The sequence below is a fragment of the Salvia hispanica genome, chromosome 1 (genome assembly GCF_023119035.1).
Source record: "Salvia hispanica cultivar TCC Black 2014 chromosome 1, UniMelb_Shisp_WGS_1.0, whole genome shotgun sequence".
NCBI classification, from domain to species: domain Eukaryota; kingdom Viridiplantae; phylum Streptophyta; class Magnoliopsida; order Lamiales; family Lamiaceae; genus Salvia; species Salvia hispanica.
The window spans coordinates 13,231,361-13,247,077 of record NC_062965.1 but is presented as its reverse complement, the minus strand read 5'-3'; the positions used below and the strand labels follow the sequence as shown (position 1 = coordinate 13,247,077).

Here is a 15,717-nt window from a genome sequence, read left to right as displayed (position 1 = left end):
GCTCTTTTGTGTGAATAGTCTTCTTTGCCCTCAGCTTTGGACTCCCTTCGTCTAGCCATTTTCTTCCTTGATTCTGCTCACTTTTCGTCTCCTTTATTCGCTGGTCCACTGCCTTCAGTTCTTCCTGGACCTAGCGAATTCCTTCACACACCTGGCTTAAAAATTGTGTTAGACCTAGTAATTGGTGATTTTTCATCACATAACCGATGCATGAAATTAGCCTTATTAGCGACACACTCCCATATGCTCCAGATGGTCCTCCTTCTCCCACCGGCTTCCTCCTTCCCCTCGGCCCCCGCCCCACCCTCGTTCCCCGCACGCGATGACGAGGTAATGCCCTTGCCCTTCCCTCTACCTTGCTTCCGCGTCCTCCCTGCCGCCCCTGGCATCTGAGTGGGAGACTCCCTGATCGGAGATAGCCCCAACTCCTCAAAAGAGAAAGTCTCGATGTCAGTGAACTGAGTCTCCAGAGGAGTACTCTAGGGGAATCACTAGATAATAAATCCATATAGGGGCGATAGACATTGTCCCCAGGTGATTGGGGAGGCCCCCTGCCTGTTCCCCCCGCAGCGGTAGGGGGTCCCTGCATCATCCCGGGCATTTGGGGCATCATCCCCAGCATCGCGGCACTCATCCCCGGCATTTGGGATATTTAGGGCATCATCCCACCCATTCCTGCACACCAAGGGTACATATTGTAGTACCCGGGCATCATCCCGGACATCGGTGCACTTCCACCGGCATTTCCCCCAACTCTAGTGGAAAAAATCGGCATTTGTGACTCGCTTGTGGTGGGGGAATCACTATCGTGGTGCTCCATTTATCTTTAAAAGAAATGAAAGTAGAGAGAGAGAAACACGTTAAAACAAGTGGTGTGAATGAAATGAAGTTCAACGAGCCGTATATATATAGAGTTTTAAAAAAAATAAAAATATATATATAAAATTAAACATCGAGAGGTCCGCCGGCGACGTCCGTCGGTCCGACGCAATGGAGGACGTCACGATGGACGTCCCCGGAATGCCGCAGAACTCCGCTGTCCGCATCTCTCGTCCGCGTCCGCCTCCCTGCTGTCTAATGGCGGACGTCCCGCGCGGACTTCCGGCACACCGGGACGGCCGCCGTTGCAGATGCTCTTATTTTAGTGAAACATATCGTTTTAAACACTACTCCCTCCGTCCCGCTTTAGCAGTCCCGGTTGAGTCGGACACATGTTTTAAGAAAAAAATGTTTGAGTGTGTAATAAATAAATATTGTAGTGGATGTTGGGACCCATTTTTAATTGAGTGTCCAATAAATAAATGTTGTAGTAGATGTTGGGATCCACTTTTAACACTTTTTTATTAGTTGTAGTGGATGTTGGGACTCACTTTTAATACTTTTAATACTTTGTAGATATTTTTTATTAATTTATCTCAACCGGGACTCCTAAAACGGGACGCCCAAAATTGATCAACCGGGACTCCTAAAACGGGACGGAGAGAGTATTAAAAGGTTACATTTTGTACAAGAGTGGGACGTAGAGAAAAACTGAAACTTCGTAGTAGTATTTAATTTTTCATGCTCAAAGGTTATGAGATTCACCAGAATCTCAAATTTCATAATTTCAATGACTATTAATCCTTAAATCTAATGTAAGATCAATTCAAATTACAACTAATTTATGTTAATTAATTAATTTACTTTAAATAAAACTTACTAATAATTTTCATAATGCTTAGGGAAGAGCTTTGGTGAAACATTTTGTATGTACCATGTAATTACCCCAAAAATTCAGACAAGTTCTTGTTTATTGAGAAAAGCAAAATATTGCTTTAGCATTTTTTGTCTATAGAATATGCAGAGAGCTTGAATTCTATCTGAAAATCCTCTTCTTTTTCCTCCTTGATATCTACACAGCTCTAAAATCTGTTTTGCTGCCTCTACCGTCTGTCACAACTTCTTCACTACTTCGTATGCAGAAATATGCACCTCCGCGCATTCCGACTCCCACGAAAAATCCTTCTTCATCCCATCTTTTATCCTTCTATTCCACTCTAATGGATTGTTCTTCTGCAGATACACAACAACCCTTGAGTCAAGAATCAAGATATATATCCTCTATCGACATGAATGAACCATTTCAGAGAAAGATACGAACAATTTCATCTAACGCTTGGCCAAGAGACATATTCCCAAATGTAGAGTTGATATACTGTGCGAATCTACTTCTTTTGCTACTATCATTTCCAAAGTCTCTGCGAAAGATTATTCCACAAATGTGAGATTTTCGCATCATAACAAGTGTATATCTAACCAGTAACGCATCAACTCATCACCTGAATCTGCTGTCAGGGAAGTTTACAGGTATAGGAGCCGTTCCATATTTTATGGCCTTCAGCTATTGGATTGGAAATGAGAGATGAGTTTTCGACATTGTGGGTAACGCTTTTACAAGTATGAAAGAAACACTTACGGGCACTTGAAGCAGATGATCATCAAGAGATGGGCAAAGCATTATGTCAGATCCTGATATGATCAAATGTGATAGTCCCTCATCATATTCATCAATGAACCTCACATTTTTATCCTGCAAAAATGAGTAGTGTTGGGCATTGATTTCACATAGGTAGACTGGAAGTTTATTGATGGAAAGATAGTGAATGAAGTTCAAAGAATGACAATGTGTCATAGTTACAAAGGAAGACATCAATTATAGATCATATTAATCTGCCAAAATGGAGGCACCATAGAGTGAAAGCGAGAGTCATTGGGATTAAGGGTTTAACATAGCCTTTTCTCGGGTGAGCTAAAGAGCCAACAATCAAAAACTTGATTCAGTTCAGCTATATAACCTTCTATACAGGCATCAGGAATTATCACTTAAGTAACTAAATCGAATGAAGATTCAAACATAATGCATTTGCTTTCATTCATAAAAAGGAACACAATTTCCAGGATACCAACTAAAATTTGTGGCTTCGAATATCAATAATGGTGGAAGATGGAATTGATTGGATAAAACATGCATCTGACACTGATGGTGAACAAAGGTTTCACTGTATCTGTCGTCATTGAAATAACACCAGTTCAAAAGTGCATTAAAATATCATATTGGTATGGAAGCGGGAATGCAAAAAAATGTACAGAACCAATGGACAAGTAGATGCATTTGGGTAACCCAAGAATCTACCCTCACCTCAGCCTGAAAATTCTCAAATGACGTCGTCATACCGGGTATTTGGCCATATCTCATGAAAACGAACTGCAGATAATGACATCCAAGAATAAGACATATGGAACAATCAAGGTCAAGTGAGTCAGTGACAATTGTAGTTGGAAACATTGCTGGCTAAATGGTATCTTACCTTAAGCAGATCTACAAAAATATGGTAATAAGGCATAAGCTAATACAAGTATACATCTCATTCAGTCTTATTAAGATAAAATTATCCAAAATCTAGAGAAAGTACCTGAACTCCCTTGCTGGAAGCCATCCAACAAAGTTTTTTCATCTTGTCAAAGTCCTCTGACATGCCTATGTAAATGCATCCAACCTGAAAATTTGCAAATTTTAGATTGCCACATTATTGCCATAAATGTAAACGAGGGCTAGTTCATGGAGTTCCACTTGCACTTCAATTCCACTGAGGCTGAAACTTACGAGTATGTTTGATGCTCCTTCTTCTAAACCCAAATGCCGTTGCAATGCAAATTTGCAGATCAATTTCCCCTCCATATCATCTGCACTGTAGTGTTGTGGAAGAAAATTATCACGCGAAGGATCCCAAGTCATTTTATCAAATCCAGAAGGAGAAATAACCAACTTTTCCCTGCAGCCAAACCCAGAAGATAACTCCGAGATTATGATTGAGATCACACACATTGGAGCTTGTGAAGACTTGCACCAGTCAAATTTTACTCAGTTATGATCTATGAAAATGGACAGGATAGGAAGCATAATGATGATTTGGGAAGTAATGTTGTAAAGTTTTAAATGTAGGAACTAATTGTTCATAATTTTTAAAAAGCAATACATACTTGTGTATGGCCAAGGTGGGTTCCAATCCATGTCCCAGCGCACTAATAATATGGCCTTTTGTATGAACAGACGACATTATTATCACTTTATTAGAGTAAACAACTCCACCCTGCATATGGCATAAGAGAAGAATTAGAAGAAAGATAAAGGGAGGATGTGCACAAAGATGAAACAGGTTGAAATCATATCTAAAATAATACTGTTACCAAGCGGAGTGGTATCAAAAGTTCTTAACTATAGCTAATCAGTTTAATTTGTTTATTCCTGATACCATATGTAATTATGCATTTACAGTCCATTATATTAAAGAATCATGATAAGAAAAGGACATCAGACAATAATCAATAAAGGGCATAAAAGTCACCTTTAATACGTTCACAAGATGAGACTTGTTGTTATCTTGCAGGCGATCAGGCCGAAGCAATGTAGAAGGATCGAGCCCACACAGTGCCAACTTTTCAGGTTGTTCAAGGGACTGCAAATAATAATTTAAACCTAAAATTGATCATATCCCCAATATCATACTGAGAGGTTAAAACCTGCAAACTAGTAAGGTTAAGAATCCAAACAATATAGGTGATGCTTACCTGGGAATCAAAACCTTGGCACGTCAATACTATCCTAGTACTTTCAAAACCCTGTAAATGAATAATACTTATATTATCAAATCAAGTGATACATCAGAAACAAAATAACTGAGGCAGCGTAAGAAACCCAGATAAAATAACAGAAATAAGGGAGTTGAGGACCTAAATCTTAAGATCTTATACTGGCACAATGCATTTAGTTTGTTCGGTATATGTTTCAGAAGACTCGGATTGTTCAAAACATACCTGATTGACAAAAACATCCCAGAAAAGAGGGCCAACAAGAGAGGTTTGCCAATTGTGTACATGAAGCACATCAGGCCGCTTTCCCAATTTAACTAGATAGTCCAGTGAAGCACGAGAGAAATAGGTGAATCTGACAACAAAAGATAGCGTGATTTGGAGTTAAGAACCTAACGGACATACGGCCGATGTGCATTTAGTTAACTAACAAACAACTAAAATTACACCAAGTTGTAACTAGAAAACCAAGCTTACAACTTACAAGGGTTGTAAAGTAAGTTGAGTTAGCTCGTGAGACACTCAGAGCTCAGCTTGATAAAAAAAATTTAGTTGAAACTTGACTTTTTAGGAATTAGAAGTTAGTTGAAACATCATAAGCATTGTGAAGGTAATAAAAGAGGAGGTCAAATTCCACCAACCTCTCAAAGTCATTTGAGTAACCATATACTTTATCGTGGCTAAAAAATGATGAATAATAGACGGGCTCTATGAAGGTAACTCCAATGCCATAAACAACCCTGTGTACAAAACATTCAAAGCATAAGAAAAAGAAGAAGAATCTGTGTAATCTTTTAGCAGTCATAGGTTCCTATTCACTGTCAGTATAATATGCATAACATAGTGCAAGAGCATGCTCACCCAGTCCAGATCTTGTTTCCGTGCAATTGACCGTTAAAATATGAGTAGAATTCTGCTTCAACTTCTCGTAAGCCGTGAACTTCATCCAGGTTCAAGCAGGCATACCTATTTCAGAATTTATTCCAGCAACTCAGAGTCCAGACATAATGGAATAACTCCATATATAACATACTCCGTACCTAACTACTAGAAAGTTATTGTTTAAGAAATGTTAAGAAAGGTGTGATTCATAGTGAAGCCAACAGACTCGAGTACACTTTCATGGAAATGTTAAAGTTGAGTACACATTTTTGATAGAAAAAAAACAGAAAACATGGCTTACTACCACTGGAAGCGCTTACTACCACTGGAAGTGAAGACAGCACCTGAACTGCTGAAATTGCAAATAGGTGTCCATATATGTCCGACCTTTGGGCTTCCCTAGGTTCAATTATTTTAAGGCCCTGATAACTTAAGATTGTATGATAATTATCGAATTATCAATGTTTCTTTCAGCCATGAAAACTAAGTCTAAATTGATAACTATCTCTAGTTAATTAGCTATAATATCTCTTTGAAATTCTGACTTGTTTTTGTTTGCAGCGATATTTTTTAAAAGAATTAACTGAGTTTTGGTTTGCATGAGTTATGAGCCGTACATGTACATCATTTAACCACTAGCAGTACCCCAGCCTTACAAATCTCTTGAAGTAGAACTACATTGTCTAAATATTTTTCCCGAAAGAACTTCTTGGAAGTAACCCAAAAGAATGATGATGTACTGGAGGAGTAACTAGGTTTCAGACTCTACCTCCCAACAAGACAAAAATGATCATACTAAACCAAGACAAACTAGAATGTTCATGATTACTTGGGCAAAATAACCTCAACAAGATTTCCCTTCCTTTGTAGAGCACAAGATAAGCCAGTGATGTATGGTGCCAAAGATCCAACAGAAACCACAGGTGACATTTCTGTACAAATATGTATTATGTGGAACCCATTCCTGAAACACAAATGGCAAAAAGAAATTATAACTTCAAGCAAAGAGAAGAGAATCATGACTATTAGAATGAAATCTGTTCGGGCAGAAAGCAAGACACTAGGAAACTGAAACCTAAGTACAACATTATGCAAGCAAGCACAAAAAAAGGGAAAATGGAGATCTAAATAACAGGATATACAGAGAAATATCGAGGTCAAGACTCTTTCACACATGCAGAGACGAATAGTTCACATTCTCGATCAAATTGATGAAAATTGACCCGCTGCTTGTTATTCTGTACAAAAAGGAGTCCTGCCTAATTCACAAATTCGTGAGAAGATACTGAACTTTGCTTTACAATGAACTATAGCATTAAAGAACTTCTAGTTTTGATTTTTCTAAATTTCATTGGTGGTGACTTAAAACGATTGGACTTGCATTTAGCAAAAAAAAAGATGCCACTCAAGAATACAAGAGAGTAACTGCTTTCTTTGTATTCCCTCCGTCCGCGAATAGGAGTCCCATTTTTTTCCGGCACGAGTTTTAAGAAATGTTAAGAAAAATGGGTGAAAAAAAGTTAGTGGTATATGGGTCCCACTTGTGTACATTAGTTTTAAATGAAATGTGTGTGAAATGAGTTAGTGAAGTTTTGGACCATGATACCATTTATAGTAAAAATGAACTGAGGCTCCTATTCGTGGTTAGACCAAAATGGAAAACCGGGACTTCTATTCGCGGACGGAGGGAGTATGAAGTATAAGTTGTTCCATCGTAGTATTACATTTTGAACATCTATATTAAAAATGATGAGGGACCTAGCTGAGTAACTGCACCGAAAGTGATGATCCTTTACCCTTTGGTCGTCTTAGAAAAACGACGCAGCTCAGCCAGAAATTCAGCATCGTTCATGAGAATAATGTCATGTATATCATCAGCCAAACCAACCCTTGAGTCAATCACTAGTCTTCTTAAATCAGATGCCTCCGTACTGCCAATCACTCCATTAAGGACTAAAGCATCTATTCTGAGAAGCAACTCTGAGCTGATCATAAGTTTATCTGTTTTATTGTGCAATGCAACATTAGATTAGCTTAGTAGCATTTCCTCTCTCCTTCTAAGAAATTAATTATCATGAATAGCACAAAATTAAGCCTTCCTAATGCATAAAGAATTAAAGATATTATGTCTATATTATAGCATACTCTTCTGATTAATACGCATTCATGCTGCTTCACTAGAAGACCAATCCCATTTTGAATATTTGACTAAAAACTAGTTGTCATTGTCCAACACAAGGTAAAACTCTGAAAAATGCCTACACCTGCCGCTTGATATTGCAATTACTGAATTACTGAGAATAAGATTAAGCATTGCAGTGAAGTGAGAACTGCATGCATTAGTAGCGTGGGAACCTTTTCTAGCAGTTGCCTGATTTTGCATCTCCAATTGCTCTATCCTCTGAAGCAATGAGTTCCTTTCGTTATTTACCCTCCCGAGCTCTTCCATGGCCAGGAGACGCTGTTTGTTCAAGTACATGATATCTGAACGATAATCATTGGGCACAACATATTGCCACCTAGATTAGATCCCCATTGGGCAAAGATAATGTGACACATATACACAAGAAAGTAGACCAAACATACTCTGCTGAGCTTCTTCAAACAGCTGCCATATGTCTTTCCTCTTCCTCTCTTCCTTTCCATCATCATCGACATCAAGGCTTCCCAACCTAATTGGTAAAAGGAATGAATAGTTTGGTGACTAATAAAAATCAAGAAATAAAAAAGTTATCTCTAGTCTCTAGTAATTTAGCACAAAGCCCTTACTCCCTCGAGATAGGAGCTTTAGACAAGCCGTTGCTCTCTCTAGTGTTCCTGAAACAGTATTACAGTAGTTCTAAGCTGATCCACAATCGAAATCTTAGAAATTACTATCTAAATGACAACATTTTAGATGCTAATTACACAAGAAATCGATACAAATACCAACAGCATGTGGCATGTTAGAGCTTCAACAAGCTGTCAGTAGAGATATCACAATCCGCAGGATAGTACAGAAATGAGACCGCATTTTATCAGCAAGGAAGCGATGAGCAACAAATTGCAGCCAAAATTATCAATTCGCGATTTGATGTAATCAAAATTCAGTTGAAAATTGATATGAAATAGACGGAAGCATTTGTATAATTCAGCGAAATATTACTACTACAATTGGTACCTTGAGCAATTGAGGAATTGAGGCATAGAGCATCTTCGGTATGTTTTACTGATGTGTGGGGGAAATGGAAATCTTGGGGTCGAAGTAGTGACGAGAATCTCCATAATTGGAGTACCCTATTGGGAAGCTGTATGCATTTGTAAATTGTGAGTTTTGGAAACACTCGGATGAAGATAATTCAACTTTTCGGTATAGACGCTGTCATTTTACATTTTGCACATTTTACTCTCTTCATATAAACTACCTTCCCTCTCAAGATGGTCTTATTTTTTAGTGGCGCAGAATTTTATAAAATATAGTTAGATGAATAAGTAGAGGCAACAAAATAATTAAATATTTTAATAAAGAGATAAGAGAGAATGATCTGAGTGAGACAAATTGAAACAAAAAGATGGATATTTTGAATGGGAAAGAGTAAGTAATGAACTTGAACTGGTTACTGACTCTTGTCATGATGACTCATACATAGTCATATGGTGTATAAAATAAATTAAGATATATTTTAATTATAATTATAATTATATTAATTTTAAATTTGAATTTTATATTGTTGTTTGGGTGTCTATGTTAAATATAATATTGTATTAGCAAAATGTTTAGTAGATAAAATTAAATTAAATTAAATTACATAAATAAATACATTTATCTCATGATATTAAAGAAACTAAATTTTATTAAAATAATTAATCTTAAGTAGTTAACTAAACATCGAATAATTAATCAATTAATTCAATATTAATTAATCAAAATCAGATAAATTTCTCAGTGGAACATCAACAATATAACTCTGAGAAATACCATGAATGTGATTCAAAATCAAGTTAACACAATCTAGAAGCACTTAACTCATCCACTTTCACCACTTGAGTAATCCAACTACATTGTTTTTTTTAGTGATATTATTGTCTGCGTATTTCATAGAGACGAAAACAGAACCATGTCTCACCCATATATCTGAGATGGAGAGGAAGAGTGACGGGGAAGAAGAATATTATACTCCCTCCGTCCCATTCCAATGAGGCATTTCAATTCAAACGTTGTATTCTCTATTTTACTTTACTTACTCTCTTCGTTATAACTATTTATTATGTCATCTTTGCAAAACAACAGGAAAAAAAAAAAAAAGAAGAGAAAAAGAAAGCATGGATAGAGGGAGAGAATGGAATATGGATGCAGTAAACGAATGAATAGATATAGATGGGCTTAAATGGGCCGAGACTAGTCTTTAATAGGGAATATAATCAGGCCTTATATCTTGAACCAAAGTGGCCCTCATATTACTTCTTTATATAATTTTTAAGTTAGTATTGACCCATGTCGTAAACATATTCACTGGGTTTAATCAAATAACATATCCAACATTCTCTATGGTGTATGGATATTAAATGGGGAGTATATAAATATTCCAATATATTCCACTAATGTACAACATATGAAGCATCAAGACATTGATATTCATCTTCTAACTAGTACACATAATCGATGAAATAATTAATCTCACATATAATTAATCTCACATGGGCTTTAGGTACAGGTTGATAAAAAAAGCTATGCAGCTTAAACTCGACGCATAATTTATTGATTCAACTCCGTTATGATATGAGAAACCCATGGATTGATCATCTTCATAACTGTTTATTTATTTATGCGTAAGCCACTCAGAAAACAGGACCAGCAGCAAGAATTTCATCAGTGAGCTTGTCGTCCTTGCCAATCTTGTGAGCCACAAATCCTCCAAAGTTATTCTTGAAAAGCCCACCTAGTTTCAGCAGAGTCTCCTTGTAAGCTTTTTTATCCTTCCACTGCCATTCAATACACCAAACAAATCAGTAACCAACCCAAAATATTATAAACAGAAAAAGTTCTATAATTATTCTCACAGTGTTCATGGGCTCCAATATATCTGAAGGCACACCCTCAACCGCAGTCGGAATCTCAAGCCCGAAAACCTCTGTTCGCTTGTATTCCGCCTTCAACAGGCTACCCGAGTGGATCGCATCAATGATCTTGCGAGTGTATGCTAGTTTGATACGGCTCCCAGACCCATATCTGCATGATAAACAAAAGTACCATCAGATTGTAAATTCTTCTGTAATGACAGAGATTGATTAGTTAGTGATAATATATTTCTTTACCTTCCACCTGACCAGCCTGTATTAACTAGCCACCCTGTAGCACCATGCTTCTGCATCTTTTCGGCCAACATGGCTGCGTATTTTGTAGGATGCAGCATTATAAACGCTGCCCCGAAACAGGCTGAGAATGTTGCCTGTGGCTCCTTGATCCCTTCTTCAGTGCCAGCAACCTGTATAGAAATTCAATTTGGTGATTTGAACTGAAAGATTAAACGAGTTTAACGTGGATAGGCGAGGTTCCTACCAGAGCAGTGTAGCCACTGATGAAATGATACATTGTTTGAGCCAGGGTGAGCTTGCTCACAGGTGGAAGCACACCAAATGCATCACACGCCAGGAGTATGACATTCTTCGGGTGTGAGGCAACACACGGAATTTTGGCATTGGGGATATATTCGATAGGATAGGCCGCTCGAGTGTTCTCTGCAAAATAAATGGAAATCAGTAACAGAATCCAGACACTTCCAAAAAAATTGCCAACTGAATTGATGTATTATTACCTGTGACAGATTTGTCAGAGTAATCCACTTCTCTAGTGTGCTCATCAAATACCACATTCTCCAATACTGACAAATGAAAAGATAAGATAATTGGTTATGCAAGTGCTGCAGAGATAAGGTTTTTTATGGGTTTGAAAATGACAAAACTGAATTGGAATAATACCAGTCCCAAACTTGATAGCATTCCAAATGTCTGGCTCCTTCTCCCTTGACAGATCGATGCACTTTGCGTAGCAGCCACCTTCGATGTTGGATACACCGTTATCACTCCAGCAGTGTTCGTCATCTCCAATCAGGTAGCGGTTGTGATCAGTGGACAGGGTAGTTTTTCCAGTGCCTAAAATGTGCATGAATGTAAAGAAGCATAAATATGCATTCGGTACAGAGTGAAGCAAATATCTTGTTTCAACTCAAGCTCAGAGTAAGAGAGTGGGGACACATGTGGGGTTTGGCAACGGGAAAGCCCCTCATCGGAATGCTGACCCGATGAGACTTTACCTGATAAGCCAAAGAATAGAGCGACATCTCCATCTTTGCCCATATTGCAACCAGAATGTAGTGACAGAATTTGACGCTTAGGCATGAGATAGTGCATTACACTGAAAAGGCCTTTCTTCATCTCCCCGGCGTACTGGGTGCCGAGGATGACCATTTCCCTTCTAGCAAGGTTTAAATCTATGCTAGTGGAGGATGTCATGTAGTGTGTGTAACGATTACATGGGAACTGTCCGGCATTGTATATAGTGAAGTCCGGAGTACCAAAGTTCTCCAGCTCTTCAGCTGTGGGTCGGATACACCTGCGACCGACCCAGTTATCCACTTGTACAAATAAGTATATCATTTTACTTTGGAACCTTTCTGCTACGGCTAAACCTTATGCAGCTCTCTCATACCTCTCACAGAGTAATATCAAGGAGTATATCATGATTCAAGACACACATTCATATTTTCAAAGAAAACTTCAAAAACTTATCTGGTTGGGCTTATGAGCACATAGAACTGCAAACAAGAACATCATTATGAAAAAGAATAAGAGTCAATTGCATTCACTTACATGTTGTGCATGAACAAGGAATGATAAGCCCTGGCTGACACTATCCTAACTTTGATACGGTTCTGAGGATCCCAGTTCAGGAATTGATCATTCACAAAGACCTGTACATCAAAGAGTGAACTTTGTTTTAATCAAGCTTATATTTCAGCTTCTATAACATATACTTAAACATTAGATTTTTTATATAAAAACAAATTCTTGAATTCCATATCATCGAACTGAATAAAAAATTATTGGACGCCGCGCCGCTTATAGTTGAATATTTTCGTAATTTATAATACCGAATCTAAAAGATAAGATGGTTAGCTAAAAAAGGGGCAGAAAGGGAATAAGAGAAACGGCCGAGACTCCACCGCTCAAAGGATAGAAGTATGGCAATAAAGCACTAGAGAACAAAACTCTCTCCGGACTTTCAACACAAAATTTTCTACTACTAATAATTAGTACTATACGGTTTCTGAAGCTACAGCCTACAAATCAGCACTAAATGTTCATTTTTTTAAAATCATTTATAGGAAAATTCATTTAAGCCCTCTGGTTGATGGAAGGTGCAGATCATTAACACGCTTCAACAAGCTTGTACTATTTAAATTAATTAATCAACACATCATTGGATACCAAATATGTTCAGTGAATAGTCAGTATCTTTGCAGGGACCTAAAAGGACTTATCTCACTAATTAAAGTTTGGTATGCAAGAAATCAGTGCACAGACACGATACACAGTTTTTTCTGAACTGCAACTAATAGTAGATGATAGAAAAAGATTACCTTATCCAATGAATTCAAATAATCGACGGCTCTTTCTCTGTTCACCATAAATGTCTGCTCATCCATTTCAATGTTTGGTGACCCCCTAAAACACATTACACATGCACAATTAATCAATCGTTGGGTGTACAACTTTTTGTGGAAAGTGATGGAGTAAATAACTTTAGAGGGAAAGGTAGAGAAAGAACACTCACTTTCCCCACCAAAGATCATGCTCAGTGGTTTCATCCCTGACAACGCGTTTGTCTTTAGGGGAACGCCCTGTCTTGGCGCCCGAGAGAGTAGCGAGGGCGCCGCTTGACGATATGAATGAACCTTTCTCATACTTGATTGCCTGCTCGTACAGCTCTGCATTCATCGCAAAATTATCATCCAATTCTTTTCCAATAAATTTTTTTTTAAAATCAAAATAAAAATCAAAAGCCGTTTGAAAAATTACCGGCAGGCGATAGGTTGTAGAGGACGTGAGTGAATTTGAGAGAGCTGTCACTGACGCTAATGGTGGGGCTCACATGGTGGTGGTGGTGGCTCACAACCCGCGGCGTCGCCGACTTACTCGCCGGATCTCCCCTCACCACCTTGGGCCCTGTTTCTCTCGTCAACGATGCCAAGGACGCACTGATTTAAACACATTAACAAAATCACAATTAGAAGCAACAAAAGTGAAATTAAAATTCAGATCAAGCTGCGGATTCAAAATTTAGAGGGAAAATTGCATAAATTGGGCGTGAGATCAGATCGATCACCTGATTGACTGGAGCTGCTGCTTGGTGCGCTCTTCCTCGGCGAAGGGGCCTTGGATCCCGTTGAGCGGCGTAGTCGGAGCCGATTTCTTCATCTGGAGAGAATGAAGCTCGTCGATCGTCTGCGCCTTCATCGGCGTCGTGCTGTCGTCGTGGCAGACTTCGTCGGCTCTCTTCTCCGTGTGAATCTTCGCCAGACCGTTCCGCCCTGTCGCACCGTTATTCATGCCGTTGGCCGCCATTGTTTATCACTGCACCACAATCAAAGAAATTTACACATAACTAAGCGGTTTCCATCACTTCAATTTAATGCATTAGCAGTTAGATACAGCTTTCATGCTCATGATTCATTTTTTCAGCTCGGAAATTGCACTGCAACAATAATAATTTTAAAAATATTGAACCGGAAAAAGGTAGTACAAGGAAAGAGAAACGCACCAGAAATCGGAGGGGATGGAAACGGAAAACGTAAATGAAATGTGAAAGAGGTAATAATATGGAGTGGTGTATCATCAAAGTGAAGTTGATGAAGGAGAAGGTGATGAGGAAATGGCGTTTATGTTTGTTGAATTTATAGGACGTGGATGTAATACTTAACCACGGTATCAAGTCGAAAGAGTAACCATGGTTAAGTTTGAAGCCTATCCAGTCAACTTTAGTAATAAGTACTCCCTCCGTCCCCCGTTAAGAGTCACACTTTTTCATTTCGGTCTGTCCCCAATTAAGAGTCACACTTCATTTTTACCATAAATAGTAAGTACGTCTTATATTTTTACTAACTCAATTCACTCACATTTTATTATAAAATCAATATAAAAAAATAGGCCTCATATTCCACTAACTTTTTCAACCAACTTTTCTTTACATTTCTTAAAACTCGTGCCCGATCGAAGAGTGACTCCTAATAGGGGACGGAGGGAGTAAATAAATACAAATTCCATCATTATTAGAGCCTCTAATAACACCTGCTTTGTAAAAGTTATACTCTATCCAATTCATTCACAGATAAAATTCTCCAAAATTCCCAGATGTGTATTTTGTTTTCAAGAGTAAATTACAAATATAGTTATTGCGCAGATAAATCCTCATTTTTTCGGTATCTAATGAATTTCTAATAGTTATATTTGAGGTCCTTTTATAACACAAATACATACCTCATAAACAACTAACTATAAAAGCTTTTCCTTTGGATAATCTTTTCCTTTGGATCTAGTCATCATTTTACCTTGAAATCTGACTCAGTTTGAATATTTGACTTTAAATTTCAAAATCTCCGTATATATTCAAATAAAATCAACTGAGATTTCAAATAAAAAAAACTAATTGAAGTGAGTTATGTGGGCAATAAAATCACCGATCATATAACTCTAGGACTCAAATAAAATTGTCCATGGACTATATGTCTATATCTAGATAAAACAAAATATTTTTTTTGCCCAACAAAATTGAGTCGCTTCTTTTTTTTATTTATTTTGAGTCTTATCTATATTATTTTTGCTTTTACTTTACCATATATACACTCTAACTATTTATTACTCCCTATGTTCCACAGTAATAAAAACATTTCATTTTACGCACTCGTTTTTAAAAGATGATTATTAAATAGTTAAAGTGGAGAGAGAGTAAAGTAAGAGAGAGAAGAGAGAATAACGTAGAGAAGAGTGCACAATATTCTTTTTACTTTATTTTTTCTCTACTTTAACTATTTATAATTATTTTTTTAAAAATGAGTGCGCAAAATGAAATGTCTCTATTACTGTGGAACGGAGGGAGTATGATTTTTTCAAAATGAGAAAAAAAAATGACTCAATTTTTTTGCAGCGGAGGGAGTACTATTTACTCCT

General features: G+C 37.6%; 2 protein-coding genes across 4 annotated transcripts; both read right to left on the bottom strand.

The window, feature by feature from the left end:
* Positions 1-1,760: 1,760 nt before the first annotated feature.
* LOC125211448 (probable starch synthase 4, chloroplastic/amyloplastic) lies at positions 1,761-8,868 on the bottom strand. 3 transcript variants are annotated; one of them, XM_048111286.1, is made up of 19 exons: positions 8,672-8,868; positions 8,281-8,328; positions 8,098-8,183; positions 7,867-7,995; positions 7,308-7,512; positions 6,341-6,475; positions 5,491-5,595; positions 5,271-5,369; positions 4,855-4,984; positions 4,609-4,659; positions 4,386-4,496; positions 4,021-4,130; positions 3,644-3,812; positions 3,453-3,536; positions 3,173-3,244; positions 2,456-2,569; positions 2,319-2,380; positions 2,141-2,237; positions 1,761-2,052 (listed from the first exon to the last, which is right to left on the bottom strand). In XM_048111286.1, the coding sequence occupies exons 1-19, from the start codon at positions 8,773-8,775 to the stop codon at positions 1,933-1,935; spliced, it is 2,031 nt and encodes a 676-aa protein (XP_047967243.1). In that variant the 5' UTR covers positions 8,776-8,868; the 3' UTR covers positions 1,761-1,932. The 3 variants fall into 3 exon arrangements, with proteins under 3 accessions (XP_047967243.1, XP_047967317.1, XP_047967396.1); XM_048111360.1 differs by having other exon boundaries at positions 3,179-3,244; XM_048111439.1 differs by lacking the exon at positions 8,281-8,328.
* A 1,286-nt stretch (positions 8,869-10,154) lies between these two features.
* LOC125200807 (phosphoenolpyruvate carboxykinase (ATP) 1-like) lies at positions 10,155-14,424 on the bottom strand. The gene is made up of 13 exons (XM_048098580.1): positions 14,312-14,424; positions 13,877-14,124; positions 13,570-13,748; positions 13,325-13,478; positions 13,131-13,215; positions 12,361-12,461; positions 11,805-12,103; positions 11,470-11,643; positions 11,307-11,372; positions 11,051-11,229; positions 10,807-10,976; positions 10,552-10,720; positions 10,155-10,473 (listed from the first exon to the last, which is right to left on the bottom strand). Exons 2-13 carry the CDS (start codon positions 14,113-14,115, stop codon positions 10,330-10,332), a joined length of 1,959 nt encoding a protein of 652 aa, XP_047954537.1. The 5' UTR covers positions 14,116-14,124; positions 14,312-14,424; the 3' UTR covers positions 10,155-10,329.
* Between the last annotated feature and the right edge of the window lie 1,293 nt (positions 14,425-15,717).